Source organism: Schistocerca nitens, chromosome 6, assembly GCF_023898315.1.
Source record: "Schistocerca nitens isolate TAMUIC-IGC-003100 chromosome 6, iqSchNite1.1, whole genome shotgun sequence".
Taxonomy (NCBI): Eukaryota; Metazoa; Arthropoda; class Insecta; order Orthoptera; family Acrididae; genus Schistocerca; species Schistocerca nitens.
In genome coordinates this window covers 148966706-148990686 of record NC_064619.1, presented here as the reverse complement: position 1 = coordinate 148990686, position 23981 = coordinate 148966706, and the positions used below count along the sequence as shown (strand labels likewise).

Genomic DNA, 23981 nt, shown 5'->3' with positions numbered 1-23981 from the left:
GGCTGAGGCAAAGATGATGAAAATTTACATTTCTCAGTCTCCTAAATACTTGGGCTGCCACATTTTTCAGTGTGGCTCATGGTAGTTACTCGGCCATTGATTTATCAATTTGCAGCCCAGGACTTCTCCCATTTATCCACTGGAGAGCACATGATGACCTGTGCGGTAGTGATCCCTTTCCCATCTTGCTGTCACTGCTCCAGTGTCAGGCTATAATGAATTCTCTCTACTTTAAATGATGTAAGTATGTGAATGCAGCTTGCCGCTAACTTGGTGTAATGTTTTGTCTGTACAGAGGTGTATCTGTCGCCTTTATTACTCCTTCACTCTCACACATAAATCAGTACAATAAAGTCAGGGCTTCGTGGTTTATATGTAGGCTGATCCGTGAAAAGACAGACAAACAAATATGCTAATGGAGGATTCTGAGTATTTTCTAGAATTTCATTCGCTCTCTCTCTCTCTCCCTCTCTGTCCTTTATCTGTGTATAGTTTAAATATATTATTTACATGAAATCAGCCTAGTAGAATCTCTGGTGGAGCCCTTCGTCTTAATATTCAGCGGCTGGCTTGCTGGAAAAGATCTTTACATTTGTTATTATTATTAAGCGCTGCATTCAGTTGGGAAAATCGATCGTTTGAAAAATTCGTTCAGTTTACGACAGATCTAAAATTTCAGATGTGGACGAAGCCTTTTTGGACGATTTATAAAAACTCAGAGATTGCAGGCTCTCTTCGTCACAGCTGAAACTTCCCAATTAATTACAGGGCCCAGACAATCATCAACGATTCAGACAGAGAACTCATTCGTCATTCACTCTAGAATAAAATGGTCACAAACCTTATTTCTGAGGAAAATTGTATATTGAATCCATCTCCGTACATGTTCCGTTTTCTGTGGATTTCAAGTCTCATATAATTTACTTCACAAGCTTTTCTTTCTCTTTATCACGCTAGCGGCACAAACGTTCCTAGCTCGTTTTAGCGCGAAGAAGAGTAAATAAATCTCTTTTAGCAATCCGACAATCTTCCAACCGATACTTCCGAAGCTGTTCCTTTCTCCCCCTATAATAACCATGGAGCATACATCTCTGTATCTCTGTTATTCCAAAGAATAAACGTACTAGAAAAATACCTTGGCGTCGACGAGCTGTCGGCGCATATATTACTAAAAAATCTGATCAGATACTTCTTTCAAAAGTAAATAATTGTGGATGATTTGATTAACCCTTATTAATTATTGCGTGGTAGAGGGTAATTTTCCGTGGGGAGATTACAATGCCGCTCGCAGCGAGCGAAGTTTGTGAGCTCAATTTTGATTCACCGAACACACTTCGCGAGCTATCTATTAGTGTGGCTAACCCGGAAGTGATGATTGTCAGTCCTCCGACTGAAAGAGAATGTTATGTTTGAGACAGACGAAGAAAAGAAATACTGAAAGAGAATATTATGTTTGAGACAGACGAAGAAAAGAAATGTTGAAGACAGAAGAAATGAAGAGACAGGTACCGCGGCTGTATTGCTTTTACGTGCATCTAGGTGTTATGTTTGCTATGCACAACCAAGGAAGATGATCTTTCATGAACTGATGTCAGGGTCTACCCATTCGGGAACTTTCTTAAGCAGGGAAACCTTGGAAAACCTCTTAAGCTTAGACCCCCAGCCTACGGTACATAGAAGATAGGAAAGCCTATAGAAGAACAAAATTAATTTTGAAATAGATCTCTAAAGGAAAGACAGGGATCAATTTGTATCACGATTTAGAGAAGAGTGGTTTGTGCCTCTAGCAAAAAAAAAAAAAACGTTTTACAATGAATAACGTGAATTCTCGTTTTACAATCTTGTTCCTAGTACAATATCTTGCGGCACTAAACTCCCCCGGGTCTTGCATGTCCCCGACGTCCACATTTGTAGTCGGTCTTCTACGCGGCCCCCTTTGTAGTTGATCTTCTACGCGGCCCACAATGGGAAGAGTAGAAGGAACAGGGATACTCGAATTTACATGCAACATTCATTCGAAAAGAATTAGCAATGACCAAAAGGGAAACTCTTCCTGTAAGAGAACTGATTAGGTTGCACCGTCCAAGATTCTCCTTTTTGAAAGCAAAATCCTTATGGCTTGATGGATCCTTTTTGTTACGACGTACTTCAATGAATTCAACCATTAACTAACGATGTTGCCAAAAGCATCATCCGATTTACTCTCGTTTGAATACTCCTTTTGACTTTGCCTCCCCACTTGTGCTTATAAGTCCACAAGTTCTAACACATTTTCTATCACTGATTTGTTCTTCGTAATTTAAAGGATTCATGTAACTTACTATAGATTTTCGATTCAAATCATCGAATAATGGAAAGTGTAGTTCATTTTATACCAAGACATCATCCATATTTCCTTGATAAGCCATATAATTTAGCTATACTCAAAACTTTTTATTCTAAATACATATATTTCTTCGCTTGAGTGCTGAAATGTAAAAGTTATTATCATTGAGGAATGCGGATTCACTTCTTTCATTTACTCTCTGATTCATACGGTGTTCATCCATGCTCATATATGGAAATGGATTTTTTCACACAAAATTCCCAAACGAACACGAACCATTAAATAACTCCTAATTCTATGAATATTACTTTCTTTAATCATTCATTAATAAATTAAAAACTCTTAACTTCTAATTATAACACCTATTCTTTTTAAAGTTCAACATGAATCAGTTTATCCTCGCGTTTGGTGCGAGTCTCTTACAAAGCATATCTGTGTCGTCTTTATCGATTTTAACTCTCGCGCCGACGTCAACTGTTTTGCGCGGGAAATTCTCTTTGCGGTGTTAACCGTCACTCACAATTCACTGCCACAACACATCCCTTCACACGTTTACACATGTAAGCGTTCACATGAGATTATATATGAATATTCACTCGGAACCTCTTTTGATTATTCAGCGTCATTTGCGGGAAACATTTCATTCTTCTTGAAGGTCAGTTAGATCCTTTATAAATCTTGATAACATTAGCAATGCTGAAGTTCGATGTTCACCCAAACCACAGGTGAAGCCTATCCCCACTATCTTCTTTACAACACTCGACCGTAATATTTAGTCACTATTTCTATACTCTATGTCACTGATTAACTATTTCAATTTAAAGGTTTCTAACACTACACACCCAGTTTATTGTTATGTTTTTTACGAGCGTTCATTTCTGTCACTCGGAACACCATTCCTCACTATCTTCTAATCTTCATTATATTTTTTTAAGACGTTATGAGAAAATAGCCCTTTTATTTTGTTCGATCCCGGGTATGCTTTTGTCACGACCAACAATGTGGAGCAGTATGGGCTTGTAGAGGGTTCGATCAAACCCCATTTCAACATGCGATTTATTTCTTTTTGAACTTGCGCCTTTAGCCTCCAGGGAACAGGATAGAAAGTTCTACAATACGTTTCGTGCGGCTTAACTAGAGATGGCATATGTATCCCTTAATAACTCCTGGCCTTTCGTCAAACACGTTTTCATACGCTAATAATAATTCTTTGAGCTGCTTCTTCTGATCTTCAATAATGCAGTCGGATTCATTCAACTTCTCATATACTAATTGACCGAAATTTCCTTTGACTTGGAACTCATTATTTACGTGCTGTTTAGAATTTTGTGCAGTCCTGATTACTTGCACACTGATCCCACTATTATATTTTCTGGTAAGGCTTTCCTTTTTCAACAAGTCCAACTCAATTTCTTGTTTATTTACATTTAACCAAATTTTTCCTGTTTTAAAATCTATTCTGCATCCGTATTGACGTAGGCTGTCGACTCCGATAATGCAGTCTACCACCAAATTTTTCACAACAAGGAATGTGCTTAAGATTGCTAAATTTCCTACTTCGACACTAAGTAGTGACTGCACTTTTACATTGGCCGATCTAGCCCCAACGGCGCCTATTATTCTACAATTTTGAACTGGAAAAATTGGTACTCGTCTTATATTTCTGATCTTGTTGAATAGAGCCTCCGAAATAACATTTGTGGTTGCAGCTGTGTCCAAAACCGCCACTATAGGTACAGTCTCCAAAATGACTTGCACTTCGGCTACTGCCACCTGTTCCTTATCCTCATCTTGGGGTTCTAAGTCCTCGGTCAATTCATCTGCCAGTAATCGTCCATCATACGTTAGCATGGGTACACATATCCTGTTGCCCCTCAACCAATTGTTGACCGCTCCTCCGGGGCACGAGTGGGTCCTTACAAGTTTGTTGGATTTTGATTCGCCTGGTGGTTGACATCATCCGTCACTTCGGTAATTACCGGTTGATTCGTAGATGTCCGTCCCTACTGATGTTGTTTATTTGAGTTTATTCCCCCCGGTTGGTTCCATTTTCTATTACTGTTATTGTTCCAGGCTTGCGGTCTGAAATTGCTTTCGTTCCCCCATACGGGATTGTATCTTTTCCCATTCCGGTTGTTCCTTGGATAGCCCCTTGCAAGACTATTGCCGGTATTATTATTGAGATTTTGAGGGGTTTCTACACTATTTATCGATCTCTGTGCGTTCCCTTGCCTACCATTTGGCGGAGGTTCTATCTCCCTATATTGGAATCTGTTGTTACGGGCTTTCTGGTTGTTCTCTTCTATAATGTCTATATGATCTAACGTCGTGAGGAACGACTCCAAGTCTTTATCGTTCCCGTAAATTAATTGATTCCGGATGCTAGTTGGTAGTCTTGCCTTAAGTATGTTTATTATGTCTGGCAAAGGCATAGGTCTGTCCCAATATCTAGTTTTATTTATATATTTTTCAAAATACTTCCTAAGGCTTCCTTTTGAAAAAGATAAAGGCTCTGGGTAGAGCACTTCCTGCCTTAGGCGTTCCTTTACCCCTTCTGACCAGAATTTTGCTAAAAACGCTTTCTCAAAATCATCATATGTCGAGCAAACAGAAGTCATGTCCGAGGCCCATATCGCCCCCGAACCTTGTATATACCCAGTAACGAAACTGATCTTCTGCCACTCCGACCAATTTCTGGGTAGCACTCCTCTAAAACTTCGAATAAAAACAATCGGATGGACCCCCCTTTTGTCAGTGTTAAAAATCTGGAATTGCCGATGCTTTATCATTTTTTCTTCGGCATGGCAAAGACTTTCGTAATCTCCGTCAGATAAAACTTCACGCGAACAACTAGCTCATGGCAATTTAATATTTGAGTTACTTACACAAGTCGGTATTGTGTGCGAATGTGCAGTAACTGGCTCTATAGTCGCCGCCAACTTCTGCTGCTGGCCTGTATTCATTTGTTCTGAGCCTTGTTGTGAAACGCGTATCGACTCTGCTATCGTTTGTTTCCAATGCTCGAGATCAGCACCTAACTGCTGTCGCACTTCCTCAAGTCCTTTCGCAAACAAATTCTCTTCCTGTTTGCCACATAGACTCTGGAATGCTGCTTTAACATTTTGCTCAACGTTTTCACACATTAGCCTTTTGTTTTCTAATGTGATTTCGGATAATTTACCCGTTAATACATTAATTTGGTGGTCTATAATGTCTTGACGTTCTGTCAGATGTTCAACACTTTCCTTTAGATTCGTCTGCGTACGTGCCAATTCAGGAAGTTGCGCAATTGCACATGACATGGCATCTTGCTTTTGTACTAATTGCGGAACCATTTCCACCTGTTCCCGTACGGTATCTATCTTAATAGCCACATACTCCTTCATTTCTACACGTACGCGGTGAGTAGATTCCTCACATTGAGCTTTCACCAATTCTATTTGTGCAGTTAATTTTCATTCCATCTCTTCGGCCTGATCTTTAAGTTCCTTTGTCTTCGCCTCTATCCGCTGCTCTAAGTCGGAAAAACTGTCGTGTAACTGCTGCTTAATCTCAGCTTTCAGCTTTTCCTGCCCTTCCGTAACTGAGGCTAATTTCGTATTCAAATCATTTTGCCCCTCAGTAACTGAGGCTAACTTCACATTAATGTCAATTTTCAGATTTTCTTGCCCTTCAGTAACTGAGGCTAATTTTGTGTTCAAATGATTTTGCCCTTCAGTAACTGAGGCTAGTTTCGCGTTAATGTCGGTTTTCAAATTTTCCTGCCCTTCAGTAACTGAGGCTAATTTTGTATTCAAATGGTTTTGCCCTTCAGTAACTGAGGCTAATTTCGCGTTAATGTCGGTTTTCATATTATTCATGCTCTCGATTATCATCTGCATCTGTCTCATGATAATTACTAATGGATCTAATCCATGTTGCATACCTGCTGTTACATCTCCAGCCGTGTCTACAGGGCGTTCTATTGCGCTATCTGTAGCGATCGGTTCTACAACACTTCTTACTACATCATTATTATCAGTGCTCACAGCTGAAGGCTGTTGCGTGTTGCTCTGCTCTGCTTGACTCATCTTAAACATTGCCCTAGTTAAAACCATATAAATGTTCTATCGTCAATATGTATATATCTCCCTTCACACAAGAATACTTCTGTGGCTACTTTCTTATAGTACTTACACAGGTAAATGCATCTAGGGCAGGTCAATCAACTACATCTGGCATGAACACAATTAGTAAATGTTCAAATCTACGTCTACTTCCTCAATACTAGCAAGCTTTAATAAAAAATTATAGATCTGGCCTTTTTTCTGCGCCCAGCGTGCTGTTTATATGTGTAGATCCACTTAATTTGACTGCGAGTATTTCTTCTCTTTTCCAAGTCAAGTTGTCTTGTCGTAGTTCACATGAAACAGAGAACAAAATTATTTTAACAACGTCCAAAAACGTGTCCTGTCACGGATTGGCCATTATAATGAATTCTCTCTACTTTAAATGATGTACGTATGTGAATGCAGCTTGCCGCTAACTTGGTGTAATGTTTTGTCTGTACAGAGGTGTATCTGTCGCCTTTATTACTCCTTCACTCTCACACATAAATCGGTACAATAAAGTCAGGGCTTCGTGGTTTATATGTAGGCTGATCCGTGAAAAGACAGACAAACAAATATGCTAATGGAGGATTCTGAGTATTTTCTAGAATTTCATTCGCTCTCTCTCTCTCTCCCTCTCTGTCCTTTATCTGTGTATAGTTTAAATATATTATTTACATGAAATCAGCCTAGTAGAATCTCTGGTGGAGCCCTTCGTCTTAATATTCAGCGGCTGGCTTGCTGGAAAAGATCTTTACATTTGTTATTATTATTAAGCGCTGCATTCAGTTGGGAAAATCGATCGTTTGAAAAATTCGTTCAGTTTACGACAGATCTAAAATTTCAGATGTGGACGAAGCCTTTTTGGACGATTTATAAAAACTCAGAGATTGCAGGCTCTCTTCGTCACAGCTGAAACTTCCCAATTAATTACAGGGCCCAGACAATCATCAACGATTCAGACAGAGAACTCATTCGTCATTCACTCTAGAATAAAATGGTCACAAACCTTATTTCTGAGGAAAATTGTATATTGAATCCATCTCCGTACATGTTCCGTTTTCTGTGGATTTCAAGTCTCATATAATTTACTTCACAAGCTTTTCTTTCTCTTTATCACGCTAGCGGCACAAACGTTCCTAGCTCGTTTTAGCGCGAAGAAGAGTAAATAAATCTCTTTTAGCAATCCGACAATCTTCCAACCGATACTTCCGAAGCTGTTCCTTTCTCCCCCTATAATAACCATGGAGCATACATCTCTGTATCTCTGTTATTCCAAAGAATAAACGTACTAGAAAAATACCTTGGCGTCGACGAGCTGTCGGCGCATATATTACTAAAAAATCTGATCAGATACTTCTTTCAAAAGTAAATAATTGTGGATGATTTGATTAACCCTTATTAATTATTGCGTGGTAGAGGGTAATTTTCTGTGGGGAGATTACAAGGCCCATGGACACCTGCCCAAATGGGGTTTAAACAAGACGGACTGGGAAACTTCTACCTCTGCTGTCACCATTGAATCTCCCCAACATGGTAACATCGATGTGATAGTTGAGCAGGTGACAACAACAATTGTTTCTGTGGCAGAAAACGTGATCCCTTGCTCTTTAGGGTGCTCCTGGGAAAAGGCAGTCCCTTAGTGGTCACCAGAAGTCACTGAAGCAATTAAGGAGCGTCGGCAAACTCTACTGCAGCATAAGTGGCACCCTTCCCTGGAGCACCTCATAGCCTTTAAACAGCTCTGTGCCCACATTTGCCAACTTACCAAACAACGGAAGCAGGAGTGTTGGTAGAGATACGTCTTGACCATTGGGTGCCATACTTCACCTTCCTATATCTGGGCGAAGATCAAACGTGTTTTTGGGTACCATACCCCAACAGGTGTTAACATAAATGGTATGTTATCTACCGATGCTATCACGATTGCTGAGCACTATGCTTGAGCGTCTACATTGGAGAATTACCCACCAGCCTTTCACACTCTCAAACAGCGGCTGGAAGGGAAGTCCTCTCATTCCTCGCCACAGTGAATCCAATAACGCCCCATTTACAGAGTGGGAGCTCCTCAGTGCCCTTGCACATCATCCTGACACTGCTCCTAGGCCAGATTGGATCCACAGTCACTTGATTAAACATCTCTCATCTGACTAAAAGTGGCTTCTCCTTGTCACCTCCAACCAGATCTGGTGCGATGGCATCTTTCCATCGCAATGCAGGGAGAGCACCATCATTTCGGTGCTCAAACCTGGTAAAAACCCGCTTGATGTGGATAGCTATTGGCCCATCAGCCTCACCAACTTTCTTTGTAAGCTGCTGGAATGTATGGTGTGTCGGCAGTTGGGTTGGGTCCTGGAGTCGCGTGGCCTACTAGCTCCATGTCAGGGCAGCTTCTGCCAGTGTTGCTCTACCACTGATACTCTTGTGTCCCTCGAGTCTGCCATCCGAACAGCTTTTTCCAGATGCAAACACATGGTTGCCATCTTTTTTGATTTACAAAAAGTGTATGACACAACCTGGGGACATCATATCCTTGCCACATTATACAAGTAGGATCTCCAAGGTCTGCTCCTGATTTTTATCCAAAATTTCCTGTTGCTTCGTACTTCCCGTGTCCAAGTTGGTGCCTCCCATAGCTCCCACCATATCCAGGAGAATGGGTTCTCGCAGCACTCTGTATTGAGTGTCTCTCTATTTTTAGTGGCTATTAATGGTCTAGCATCAGCTGAGCAGCTGTAGGGCCATCCATCTCACCTTCTCTGTATGCTGATGACTTCTGTATTTCGTACTGCTCCACTAGTACTTGTGTTGCTGAACGGCACCTACAAAGCGCCATCCACAAGGCGCAGACATGGGCTCTAGCCCACGGTTTCCATTTTCCGGGTGCAAAGTTGTGTGTTCTGCACTTCTGTCGGCATCATACCGTTCATCTGGAACCAGAACTTGACCTTACTGACGATCCACTCACTGTAGTGGAGACGTATCGATTCTTTGGACTGGTTTGCAACACCCAGTCGACTTGGGTTCCTCAGCTTTGTCAGCTTAAGTGGAAGTGCTGGCAGCACCTCAGTGCCTTCCACTGCCTGAGCAACACCAACCGGGATGCAGATCACTCTACACTGCTGCAGCTCTATAGAGCCCTTGTTCAGTCCCACCTGGACTATGGGAGCCTAGTTTGTGGTTCGGTGGCATTACATTTACTCGACCCAGTGCACCACTGTGGTGTTTGCCTAGTGGCAGGAGCTTTTAGGGTGAGTCCAGTGACGAGCTTCCCATTGGAGCCCAGAGTCCCTCCATTGCAGGTTAGGTGTGCACACTGCTGGCCAGTTATACTGCATACGTTTGTAGTTCTCCTGCACATCCAAATTACTGTCTCCTTTTACCACCCACAGCAGTTCATCTCCGCCATCGGTGGCCCAAGTCAGTGGTTCCAATTACAGTTTGTGTCTGATCGCTTCTTGCCAAACTGGAGTCCTTGTCTTTATCACCTGTACTAGAGGTCCATTCTCGTACACCTCCATGGTCCTTATCTAGACCATGGCTTTGCTTGGACCTTTCACATGGCCCTAAGGACTCAGTTAACCCCGCGGCTCTCCGCTGCCACTTCCTCTCGATTCCTGACATGTACTGAGGTCATGAAGTGGTTTTACACCGACGGCTCGATGGCTGATGATCATGTTGGCTTCGCATATGTCCATGGAGGACATACTGAAAAGCATTACTTGCCCAATGGCTGCAGTTTTTTCACTGACAAGCTGGTGGCTATATTTCGTGCTCTTGAGCACATCCGTTCATGCCCTGGAGAGTTGTTTGTTCTGTGTACTGACTCCTTGAGTAGCCTACAAGCTTTCGACCAGTGCTTCCGTCATCATCCTTTGGTAGTGACCATCCAGGAGTTACCTATGCCCTGGAACGGTCCTGTCGTTCAGAGGTGTTTGTGTGGACCCCAGGTCACATCAAAATCCCAGGCAACGAACTTGCCAACAGGCTATGCGGAAACTGCTTATGCAGATCGGCTACACAGCAACTGACTTGTTCAGTACTACGCCTCAAGGTTTTTCGGCTTTGGGAGGAGGAATGGCATAACCTCAGTAAACACAACAGACTGCATGCCATTAAGTAGACTGTGAACATGTGGAAGACCTCCACACAGGCCTCTCGCAGGGACTCTGTGGTTCTGTCAGCTCCGCATTGGGCATGCTTGGGCGACACACGGCTACCTCCTGCGCCATGATGACCCACCTCAGTGTTGGTGCGGCGCCCGGCTGACAGTGCCCCATATCTTGGTGAGCTGTCCTCCTTTGGCTGCCCTGTGATGGACTCTTTGCCATTAATTTTAGCTGACAACGCCTCATCGGCTTTTTAGTTTTACGTTTTATACGTGATGGTGGGTTTTATCATTCTATACAGGGTGTTACAAAAAGGTATGACCAAACTTTCAGGAAACATTCGTCATACACAAATAAAGAAAAGATGTTATGTGGACATGTGTCCGGAATCGCTTAATTTCCGTGTTAAGAGCTCATTTTAGTTTCGTCGGTATGTACCATACTTCCTCGATTCACCGCCATGATTTCATACGGGATACTCTACCTGTGCTGCTAGAACATGTGCCTTTACAAGTACGACACAACATGTGGTTCATGCACGATGGAGTTCCTGCACATTTCAGTCGAAGTGTTCGTACGCTTCTCAACAACAGATTCGGTGACCGATGGATTGGTAGAGGCGGACCAATTCCATGGCCTCCACACTCTCCTCACCTCAACCCTCTTGACTTTCTTTTATGGGGGCATTTGAAAGCCCTTGTCTACGCAACCCCGGTACCAAATGTAGAGACTCTTCGTGCTCGTATTGTGGACGGCTGTGATACAATATGCCATTCTCCAGGGCTGCATCAGCGCATCAGGTATTCCATGCGATGGAGGGTGGATGCATGTATCCTCGCTAACGGAGGACATTTTGAACATTTCCTGTAACAAAGTGTTTGAAGTCACGCTGGTGCGTTCTGTTGCTGTGTGTTTCCATTCCATGATTAATATGATTTGAAGAGAAGTAATAAAATGAGCTCTAACATGGAAAGTAAGCGTTTCCGGACACATGTCCACATAAAATATTTTCTTTCTTTGTGTGTGAGCAATGTTTCCTGAAAGTTTGGGCGTACCTTTTTGTAACACCCTGTATAAGTTTTCGCCCATGTCCTTTGTCCCTTTGTGTTCTCCACTCTAATGCTTTTAGGCTGAACATTTTAATGTGTCACTGAGTGGCTGGCTTTTCCTTTTTATTCTCGAGGTCAGCCATCCACCGTCATCTGCTCTCTTGTTTTTATTCCTTCTACCTGTTTCTTGCTTCTCTCTGTGGTTTTTTTCTTGTTTTGTCCATAGTAGTGTTGGTTGTCCTTCTTTCATTCTTCTGGTTCTTCCATTCTCCTGTTCTTGTACTGTACTTCTCCTTTCTTTTCTTCTTTCCCTTTTGTAATTATTTTACCAGGACCAAGGACTGGTGTCCTCGCAGTTTGGTCCCTTTCCCCCCTCCTTTAAGACAACCGACCAACCAACCACTTTGACGAAAAGATCATTTATAGTATTATCAGTAACTTATTTTTGGGACATGAATAAGGATTATTAATTTCTCAGGATTTTTGTAAATTCCTTAACACAATCTATATTTGCAGTATGGTGAGTTATGGGACTGACTCAGGCAGCAGAATTTCTATCTGAAATAACAGCAGACCTGCAACACATACAGTTCTGTTGGACTGTCTGAAAGAGGCTGTGGAAAGGCCTCCTTCATGAGGGTAACAAAAAGTAATAAAAAATAGAGTTTTAAAAAGGAACAAGCTTCCAGTAATAATATTGTGTATCTATGCTGACAGAAGCTGAAGAAATGAATTAAATTTTGTACTATGACTGAGAGGAACTCGACTAGGCAGATGTGCTAGCCATTACACCACTGTAGCAGTATAGGTAACACAAACTTCAGTTCATGCCTTCAGCTTACTTTCCCCTTCTAAAATTGTAAGGCTGAAGGCATGAATTGAATTTTTTCATAAACTTCAGAATTTCTGGTTCATAAGACTTTGTTACAATCCTTAGAGTAATATATATGTCTGAATTACTCTAGTAACTTTCTCTCATTTGCTATTCATACCACATTAGCTGGCGATCTAGTTATTTTACGAAGTTATGGCAAGAATCTTTTTCTGGAGGCTCTTAATTTTTGTAGTTGTTTCAGATTTTGCACTTTTCCTATAGCATGCCCCAAGTCTATTGCAAAAGTGTGTGTTAGTTCTATTTTTCCTTTCCTAATTTATAGCTTGAGATTTTATAGGAAGAATAGTTTACACCATCTAACTTTGTGGATGTTAACAAGTGTACTTACTGTAATTAAGTTATATTTTCCTCCTGAATAATATTTTGTTCATTAACATTTCATTTTGTGATATTCTTTTACATTAATTACTGTTAAGCACTAACGACAAATGCAAAATATAAAAGTTTGTAGTACATTTTTTAAAGGTTTTGAGGAAATGTGCTTCCATCATTTGCAGGCCGCAAGTCTGGGAAAGGATGCTACATTTATGAACCAGGGCGAAAGGATAGGGATATGAATGAAGAAGCGAAAAACATTATTCAAAGATACAAACTTGAACCCAAAGGTTCCACAGAAACTGAAGACCAGCAGTTGCGAATGGTGTCAAGATTTGTGAATGAAGCAGTTCTCTGTTTGCAAGAAAACATCTTAGCCAATCCTGTGAGTTTCTATTTAATTTCTATTAAATACCCACCCTCTGTAATTTTCTAATAAGTAGAACCGTTGTTCAAAAAGCTATACACTGTTAATTCTCATGTGAATGGAAGAAAGCCTGTCAAGTGACTGGGACCTTTTCTAGGAGAACATTGTTCACTATACTGTTTCAGAATTCTATGTGCATGGAGAGTATGCCCACACACTAAGAGGTGACAGATACCTTGAACATTACAACTGGCTTCACAAGAGGATAAAATTTGAAAGGCAGAACTTTAAGTATTGTATTCAGTTACAAAGGATACAACAGTGAAAGATGTTCACATGGAAATAGCAGATATTGTAGCAGCTAGGTGTAGATTTCTGAGAAAAATGGGAATAGTCAGGAAAGGGAATTGCAGTTGGTTGATTAGGGATCTGAATGAGACTTGGGTCCACTTAAACTGTGCAAGGAAGCATGTACTAGACTGCAAAGGACAATTGCAATATGAATCTTGATTGACAGTGAAAACAGACTTACAATTTGTCATTCAGAAGTGAACATTGCTTCAACAGATAGCCATGAAAAGATGATTTGCTGCATTTTTAAATACTTTCTTTTTATTTGTTAGATGGATTTAGCATAGTAAAAGGTGTCAACTAAGAACTAGGCTGAGGAGGGAGGAGCTTTAATTGCTTGCATTTGATGATTAAGGTAACCAATTGGGTTAGATACGAATGTCCAATCCAGACATTTCATGCCATGCAGCTGATAGTACTTAAAATGTTAATGCATCACTTGAATGGGAACAAATGTGGGTAGGTTTCTCACAAACTTACACAGCATAAAGAATGATGAGTTCATCAATAAACCATCTCGACTTGATGTTTTATGGATGGGACTATGACAATCTGATTTTGAAAGGCTCCCGTACCTTACTACATTAAGTTTGTCTGAATAGATAATAACACACGCCTTGGGAGACCAATTGCTCACACTTATTATAGGGATAATTAACTACTGGAAGAATATATGAAGGTAAGTTAATAGAGTTGGAAGAGGAGTTATGTAAGATCAAGTGGCTTATAGTAAGATTATCAGTATTGGAGTGGGGAAAGAAAAAAAAAAGAATTAAAATTGATCATGTATTGTGTTACAGAGTAACAGGACAGTTAAGAAATTTTGGGATAAACTTCATTTGTGAAAAAGTAAATTACGATAAATGCTAGATGTTCTGGAAACCTTGGATAGAGCAGCAGGGCTTGTTTCAAAAATAAATAAAAGATATTCCATGTGAACTATAAAATCTGTACAACAAAACACTAACATTCTGAAAACAGACCTATGTGAAAAGTTACGGAAGCTAATGATTAACAGCAAATCACACTATAAGACTACGCTAAGCACTTTTAATGGTAAAGTAGGACAAAAACTAAAGAAAAATTTTTCAGTACAAAACGTTTGTTATGATACCAGAAATAAGTAGAATTTTCAGATAACAAGTTTTGTGCTTGACACAGTCTTTCTAAAGAAAGTAAAAGGAATATAGAACAATGGAAACTCCAGGTAAGAATATCAACAATGTAGGAAAAGATAAATTGCTACTTACCATAACGAAGACATGTTAAGTTGCAGACAAGCACAATTAAGACACTTACATAAAGCTTTCGTCCACAGCCTTCATCAGCAAAAGAGAAAAAAACACCATTCATACACACAAGCAAGCACACCTCTTGCACGCGTGACTGGAAACTCCAGCATCTTGGGCTGAAATGTCGGCATTCTGACCCGAGATGCTGGAGTTGGCAGTCATGTGTGCATGAGGCATGCTTGCTTGTGTGTATGAATAGTGTGTGTTTCTCTTTTGCTGATGATGGCTGTGGTCGTTAGCTTTATGTAAATGTCTTTTAATTGTGCCTGTCTGCATCTTAATGTGTATCCTGCATGGTAAGTATCAATCGTATTTTTTGCTACAGTGTTAAAAATAAAACATTCTTGGCAAGGACCAAATGAAACTAAAAATAAAACCTGGTGCATTTCATCAAATAACACAGAAACAAAACCATTTTTGTATTGTAATTGGTTATAGATTTGTGAGATGCAGAGTAAAATACATAAGATACAAAGACTAGTTGAGCAGGAAGCCATTCAGAAATGTAGTGTGTCAAAGTGAAATAAAATAAAAAAAAAAATTCTGATTATAGATTGTAGTTGAATTAATCACTGGTTGCCTTGTTGTATTTTCTTGAAACTGTGGACCTGCTATGCCATTCCACTAATTATACCATGTGATGTTATTAAATGATCTATAGAGGGTTGATGGCTGTGAGAGAGCCCACAAATATGTCAGCTTGCTACAAACTGATGTAACTTCCCTTCATTTTGTTGCTCAATAAAACAATTACACAGTTGACTTCACATTTGATCAAGCAGTCCTCAGGTTTACTGCTAGTTCATAGTGCCCAATGGGTACAATATTTCGGCTATCAGACATGTTGCCATCATAAGGTGTGCTGATGAACTGAGCTCCTGAGAATGCACAGCTGACTTATGTATGTGCCTTCAAAACACACAGTGGCAACCCTCTGTTGCAAAATTTGAACACCTGCTTCTGTAGAGGTGCACCACACTAAATACTGGTGTGCTACAACTCCCTCTTCTCACAGCAACATCCCATTTTTGAACATTTAATTCCAGTGCAGTTTTTAACATATTGTTCTCTACTGGCTCATGCAAACCAACTTAACTGTTTGCAGACTGCGTGTGTGTGTTTACGGTCGCTTGTATTTCTTACTGTCACACACATCAGTTTGCTGTCAAACTTACTTACAAGCGCGCCCGCTACTTTCTACTTCTATACAACATTTTCTGAACTTCCTACACAGCCCTCTTTATAGCAGCTACCTTTTATTTTTGTTATAACACCTCAACTGTAAATCTTCACCTTCTTATTGTGAACTCTTTTTTTTACCAAATTTTCAGTTACTCCATTTGTCTCTCAACCATCCAGCCATGAAACCTGCTCATTCTACCTCTGTCAGTTCTCTGCTTTGTCCTTCCAAAACTCCAGTTACACATCTTCTTTGTAAAATCCTGTCTAGCACATGGTATCCCAAGCAATGGGCTTTACCATCTCAGGCTGCCACCCATCCTGCTACAACCACCTTTTCCAAATAACTGTATGAGACAGCAAGAACTAGTAAAGATCCAGAAGTAGTTTTACACTAGAAAAATTGTGGTAACATACTGAGAAAAGTTGTAAGGAAATCAAGAAATATGTATGTTAGAGAAGAAATTAACAACTCTGGCAATAAAATCAAATCAATATGGAATGTTATTAGAAGGGAGAATGCTTAACTCTATTTTCAAATGTTCCTGTGCAAAGGAAAGCCCAGGAGATTTGCCCCAATTTAATTCTCTTACCACTGAAAAGATGAATGAAATATAAGTATTAGTGTCAGGGATGTTGAGAAACAGCTGAAATTGTTTAAATTTAACAGAGCTCCAGGCCTCAGTGGAATCCCTGTGAGATTCTATACTGAATTTGCGGCTGAGTTAGCTGCTCTTCCCTCTATAATCTATTGTAGATCCCTTGAACAAAAAACTGCGCAGTTCTTGGAAAAAAGCACACGTCATACTGGTCTACAAGAAGGGTAATAGGAGTGATCCACAAAACTATTGTCCAATATCCTTGACATCAATTTGTTGTAGAATCTTAGAACATATTCTGAGATCAAACATAATGATGTATCATGAGCAGAATGACCACTTCATTGCCAACCAGCATTAATTCTGAAAACTTTGATCATGTAAACCCAACTTGCTTTTTCCTCACATGACATACTGAAAGCTTTGAATCAAGGCAGCCAGGTAGCTGCAGAATTCCTTTATTTCCTGTGCTTATCGTCAAAAGTTCGATCATATGGGGTATCAATTGAAATTTGTTACTGGATTGAGGACGTTTGGTAGGGAGGACGCAGCATGTCATCTTGGATGGACAGTCATCATAAGATAATGTTGTATATTAATGATCTGGCAGACCAGATTAGTAGTAACATGAGGAATTTTGCAGATAATGCAGTTTTCTATAATGAAGTACTATTTGAAAGAAGCTGCATAAATATTAAGTCAGACCTTGATTTTCAGACCTTGATAGGATTTCAAAGATTTCAAGATTGGCAACTTGCTTCAACGTTCAGAAATGTAAAATTGTGCACTTCACCAAATGAAAAAAACACAATATCCTATGACTAAAATTTCAATGAGCCATTGTTGGAATTGGCCAACTCTTACAAATACATGGGTGTAACACACTGTTGGGATATTAAATGGAATGATCACAGAGGCTCATTCATGGGTGAAGTGGGTGGTAGACTTCGGTTAATTGATAGAATACAGGGTAAGTGCAATCAGTCTACAAAGGAGATTGCCTGTAAATTACTCATGCAACCCATCCTAGAATATTGCGGAAGTGTGTGGGACCCGTACCAAATAGGACTAACATGGCATATTGAACATATACAGAGAAGGGCAGCATGAATAGCCGAAGGTTTGTTTAATCTGTGGGAGAATGTGGCAGAGGTGCTGAAGGAAGTGAAGTGGAGGACACTTGAAGATAGATGTAAACTATCCTGAGACAGCCTATTAACAAAGTTTCAAGTATTGGCTTTAATGGTGACTCTAGGAATATACTGCAGTCCTTTACATATCACTCACTTAGGGATTGTGAAAATAAAAGTAGAACGATTACTGCACGCACGCATTCGCAAGCATTCAGTCAGTCATTCTTCCCGTGCTCCATATGTGAATGGAACAGGAATCCATGTGTGAATGGAACAGGAAAAAACCCCTAATAACTGGTACAATGGGATGTACCCTCTGCCAAGCGTCTCTCGGTAGTTTGCAGAGTGTGACTGTTAGGTAGGACTTCGTGCTACTTGCTTGAAGTGCAGATAAGCAAAGCAAATATTATCGCGGATGTGGCTAAGCCATTTTTTGCAATTTCTATCCTTCCAAGAAACTTCCCGGTATTAGTATTTTCATTTCCACTCTGAAGGAAGATGGAAAAATCAATGAGTTTCCATTGAGTTATCTTCTACCAGATTATCTGAATTTCTGCTTTGTATTTAACTTAATAAGCATTACAGGTTTTTTTATGGCAATAAATGTACAACCATTATTGGTGTCTTGTCTGTTGTGGTATTTGTTCGTTTATAATTTGATATTTCACTGGTATTTATTTCTGTTTTCAGCCAACTATCTGATCCAAGTTTTACATGTGCATTATTACTGGTAATGAGTGGGAGTAATTCTGAAATCTTACCTGGAACACTACTGCAGTTAACTAGTGTTAAGTTTATAATTTATTTTTGTGACTTATAATTATGCAATCCTCTCCGTACCTATAGATGACCTGCTCATGGCTCCTTGGAGTGCTATGCCCAACTTCTAACCCCAGCTGATAAATTTAAACTAAAACTAGTAGCCTATATAATGTGGAAGACATAGATGGTTTACTTTTGTTGTTAGATTATAGGGTGTTTTCCCTATCAGTGTGTGTGATGGAAAAGGTGAGGTCTTACTCAGTTCAACTTAGGTTATTTAGTAATCTGTAAATATCCAGTATGTAGTTATATGCCCACTTCCACAGCCGAGTGGTCAGTGTGGCAGAATGCAATTCGGGTGGCTCGGGTTCAATTCCCAGCCGAGTCATAGATTATCTCTGCTTGGGAATTGGATGTTGTGTTGTCTTCATCAACATTTTGTCCCCATCAACATGCAAGTCAATGAAGTGGTGTCAGCTAAAAAGACTTGCACCTGGTGGCCGATATACCTGCCAGAAAACGCTAGCTGTGTGAACGTTAACCTGTAGTCACATGCACATCCAGACACTTTATGGATGAGTAAAACCTAAACTGGCTGCTTCTGCTGAATATTGATAGAAATAAGATAGATAAAAATATGGAACATGAAGTTAAATGTTACACAACTGATCACTAATGCCATAAAATTTCAAACTCCTTGTCACCAAAACTGTGCTCAACAGTTCTAGAGTAGTTTTCAGATCTTTAAAGAGTGAAAACAGAAAAAGAAGTTGAACGCAATGAGTAGTTGGACAAAGGAGAAATAAATGAATGTAGAAATGGCCTGGAGTGCATTTGGTGCACTAAATAGGATTTTTCCAAACTACACTTCGGATGTGTCTGAAAATAAAAGTTTGCAGTCAGTATCACCAGTTATGTCTTCTAACTGTAAGACATGGAATTTGATAGTTAAAAACATTAAAAAATTGATGATTGTTTAGTGAATTGCACATTTGGAAGTACAAATAGAGATTAAAACAAACAAATGGATCAGTAAAAAGACTGGAATGAAAGACATTATTATGGTTGTTTCTGAAATTGAGGTAGCTGAGATGTGGGCAGACAGTTGAATGGGAGATTCACCAAGAAACTTCTTTGTTGGATCCAAAAACATTAGTAAAGACCAAGGCAATGACCTGGTGGAATGTGGGTAGAGCAATTGGAAAACGTGCATGAATGTTGTGAATGCTTGTAGTGGAAGACTTCAATGCCTGGTAAGACCAAGCAGTGGGTGTCAAATGGTGATTTATCTAAGGGTCGTGCCACATGTTCAAGAAGTGAGAGAACTTCTGTTTTAGACAGAAGAAAGGAAGAAATTTCACAGTGAGTGAAGATTGGCTGCTTTGAAAGTAAATGTGTGGGAGAAAGTTAAATGCCACATAAATCTGTACAACCCTGAGGTGGCGATGCTCTTCCCTCAATGAACTAGTACAACCAGATAGAACATATATAGTGTAAGTTTGTAAATTAAAGGGACAGTTGTCAAGAAATGACGTGTGTGTTGTGCTGTAATTGGCAAATCATGGTAGAGAATTTCATAGATTTATTACGACTGCTTTAAGTGACAGCTCTTACACTGAGTTAGCAGGTACAGGGACAGTTCTTCATTGTAGGACAACAGAAAATCATTCAAAAAAAGAAAGTTATACTAGTTATCATTTTCTTCCATCAGACTTGTCAAACTTTTTCCTTCCCTTGACCTTCCACCTTCCTTCCTCCACACAATAAATCAGCTCACTCAAAAAAACTGCTAGACAATGCACCACCTGCACTGTCATGTATACTCGTGATCATAAATTAAGGATAATTGCAGAATGAGGTTCCACACAATGTGGCACTACACAAAACTGCTGCTAATAGCATAGGCACGTAGGGAACACACACAACACAGATCTGCAAGTCCACAGTATTGGTGATAAGTTGAGAAAACCGTCCCGAAACACAAGTGCTACAAAACGCCACTGTTTCCTGCGAATGTATCCCAACATCAGTATGGGAAATGATCGTCCTTGCACCTGTACACAGGCCGCACAACAGGTTGGCATACTCTGGTTCAGGTGGTAGAGCAGCTGCTGGGTTATAGTCTCCCATTCTTGCACCAGTGCCTGTCGGAGCTTCTGAAGTGTTGTAGGTGTTTGAAGACGTGCAGTGATATGTTGACCGAGAGCATCCCAGACGTGCTCGGTGGGGTTTAGGTCTGGAGAACAGGCAGGCCACTCCATTCACCTGATATCTTCTGTTTCAAGGTATTCCTCAACGATGGCAGCTCAGTGGGGCCATGCGTTGTCATCTATTAGGAGGAAGGTGGGACCCCCTGCACCCCTGAAAAGGCAGACATACTGGTGCGAAATGATGTCCCGATACACCTGACCTGTTACAGTTCTTCTGTCAAAGACATGCAGGGGTGTACGTGCACCAATCATAATCCCATCCCACACCATCAAACCATGACCTCCATATGGGTCCCTTTCAAGGACATTAAGGGGTTGGTAATTGGTTCCTGGTTTACACTAGGTGAAAACCCGGCGAGAATCACTGCTCAGACTATACCTGGACTCGTCCGTGAACTGTTCCAATGATTATGTACTGTGTTCTTGATACCAGGCTTTACAGGCTCTCCTGTGACCAGGGGTCAGTGGAATGCACCTTGCAGATCTCCAGGCGAAATAACCATGTCTGTTCAGCCGTCTGTAGACTGTGTGTCTGGACACAACTGTTCCAGTGGCTGCAGTAAGGTCCCGAGCAAGGCTACCGGCAGTACTTCGTGGCCCATCTGCGGGCACTGATGGTGAGATATCGGTCTTCTTGCAGTGTTGTACACTGTCAATGTCCCATACTGTAGCACCTGGACAAGTTTCCTGTCTGCTGGAATCGTTGCCATAATCTTGAGATCACACTTTGTGGCACACGAAGGGCTCGTGCTGCGACCTGCTGTGTTTGATCAGCCTCTAGTCGCCCTAGTATTCTACCTCTCATAAGGTCATCAATATGTGTTCTTTGAGCCATTTTCAACACAAGTCACCATTAGCACGTCTGAAAACGTCTGCACACTTACTCGCTGCACCGTACACTGACATGCACCAACACACCTCTGCGTATGTGGACTGCTGCCAGTGCCACCGTGCGACGACCGCAGGTCAAATGCACTGCATGGTCATACCCCGAGGTGATTTAAACCTGGAAACCACCCGCCAGAGCGTTGTTTCACCACATATCAGTATTATCCTAATTTTGCGAGAAAAGATCCTTGTTTCGTACTGTGTACTGAAACTGAAAAATTTGTGTGAACTTGGATATACATAAATATTGAAATAATCAAAACTGACTCTGCTTTAAAAAGTTACAGATCCACAAAACAACACATATTGCTGTAATATTCATTGTAATTTAAAAAAAGTAAAAAATTAAAAATACACTTGCTCAGCAATGGAGCTGTAGCTATTACACTACTGCGTGGTAGTGTTTGTTGTTGAGGTTCTTTGATATGGTTGTCATTTTTGTCAGGTATTATTTGTTCATCCATCAGTAATGTTGCAGCATGGGTGTAGTACCTGATGCGTCAGTTGGGTGTGACTCATTTCCGATATATCTCTGCACGCTGACCTGGGTGCATCAAATTACTGCTGTTTCAAGACTAGGTTAAGAATGCAAGAGGAGTCAGCATGTTAGAAGATGTGGAGGTGATGGCTATCTTACTTGTCCCCCAAATGACAATTTTTATCTTTTGTAATATATTGGACATTGGCCTCAGAATAAGTATGTGTCAGGAATAGAATCACAGTGGAGAAGCAGAATTTGGGGAAACTGAAAAGGTCATCCCCACCTCGGACAAACATGTAGCTCTCACACCCAAGATGTTCTCATTTTTGTCAATTTGTGTGTCATTAATTCAAGTCTTAATTTCCTAAGTAAATTTTATATTTACAGAAGCCTGAAAGTGTATAAGTTTACTTAGAAATAGATTAAATTGACAGAAGATATTGTATGTCTCTGGTGTGTACTAAAGAAACCTTTTATATTTCAGTTGGAAGGTGACATTGGAGCAGTGTTTGGACTAGGTTTCCCTCCATTTAGTGGTGGACCATTCAGATGGGTTGACCATTATGGAGCAAAGAATCTTGTACAGAAAATGGAACAATTTCAAGCCCACTATGGGGAGCCATTTAAGCCCTGTGAGCTATTGGTGTCCCATGCTAATGACAGTACGAAGAAGTTCTACTCTTAAAATTGTCATAGAGGACCAGAATGTGTCTTTTTATATTAAAACTGTATGAATTGAAATGTGTTGATGGTCTTATGTTAGATTGAAAGGCATTTTTTGAATAGATTTAGGAAGAAAAGGAAATGCACTGACACTTTTGAAAGTATTCTGACTATGTAAATATTAATGAAAAATGTGTAACAGTAAGGCACATGTCATTTGGCTGTTCTTGTCACTGAAACTGACTGCTTTTTATACCTGCATCAATATTTGTTTTGTTTATGATGTATGATGTATGAGTTTTGAAATATATTTTTATATTGCTGTTAATGTTGCTGTTAACTAGCAGAAGTTCTAGTCAATTTACTGCTGTGAAAGCTCTTAGTACCTTTGTATTTCCTGAAGAGAGGAGGAGAAATATTTCAGTATCTCAAACCATACGATGCACAATGCCAAAGAGTTAAACAATTGTGGTATTGAACTGATAATTGATAATGGCATTAGGAAAGGCAACCAATCATAGAGATCGGCTGTTGTACAGTGTAAAACACATTCATTCATATATTAATTCATTATGTTCCATAGGTCTCATCAATGATAACCTTAAGGCTTACGAAATAAATTGAGATGCACATTAAGAAAACTGATGCAGTATTTAGAAAAATAATTTGTACACTCTGTCAGCAAGAAAGTGTCACTACACTGCTTAATACTATTTGTGCTTACACTGCTCTTTTGAAGTGGCAGGTGGCTTTATACAACATACAGATGGATTCACACATGACCGACCCCCCCCCCCCCCCCCTCCGACACACACACACACACACACACACACACACACACACACACACACACACACACACGAGACAGAGAGATGTAGGAAAAAAAGTAATAAAAAAGGAAAATTAAACTCTTGTCAATGGGCAATTTTTGTTAATCCAGCTGGAAACTAGTACATAGGAAAGAAATATGTTGATCACTTACAAATACTGACAGACTGTATCAATGATGACTATTACAACATAATTTAAAAAAGTCTTGCTTAGCAGAAACATTTATAATTGTTGGAAAATTGAATTTGATTAATACTTTTTCTACATTATTTCTATAAGATAGTCTGGAAAATAGTTGTAATAGTCCTATGAGTGTTAATTACTGTTCCGTTTCATAACTAAATCTCATATTACTTTTTCTTTTGTTGCTGCTAAGGCTGGTGGAAGCAATCTGTAGGTTGCTAGTTAAATATTATCAAATTGCTCTGTATGCTGTCACGAAC

The 23981-nt window shown here is 40.1% G+C and overlaps 1 protein-coding gene across 1 annotated transcript in view; it reads left to right on the top strand.

Moving 5' to 3' along the window:
* Positions 1-23035, top strand: part of LOC126262838 (trifunctional enzyme subunit alpha, mitochondrial) — a 145512-nt gene extending 122477 nt beyond the window's left edge. Inside the window, exons 11-12 of the mRNA XM_049959695.1 lie at positions 12965-13167; positions 22529-23035. Of these exons, the coding sequence (XP_049815652.1) occupies positions 12965-13167; positions 22529-22729 (404 nt within the window). The 3' untranslated portion in view covers positions 22730-23035. The remainder of the gene's footprint in view (positions 1-12964; positions 13168-22528) is intronic.
* Positions 23036-23981: the final 946 nt, after the last annotated feature.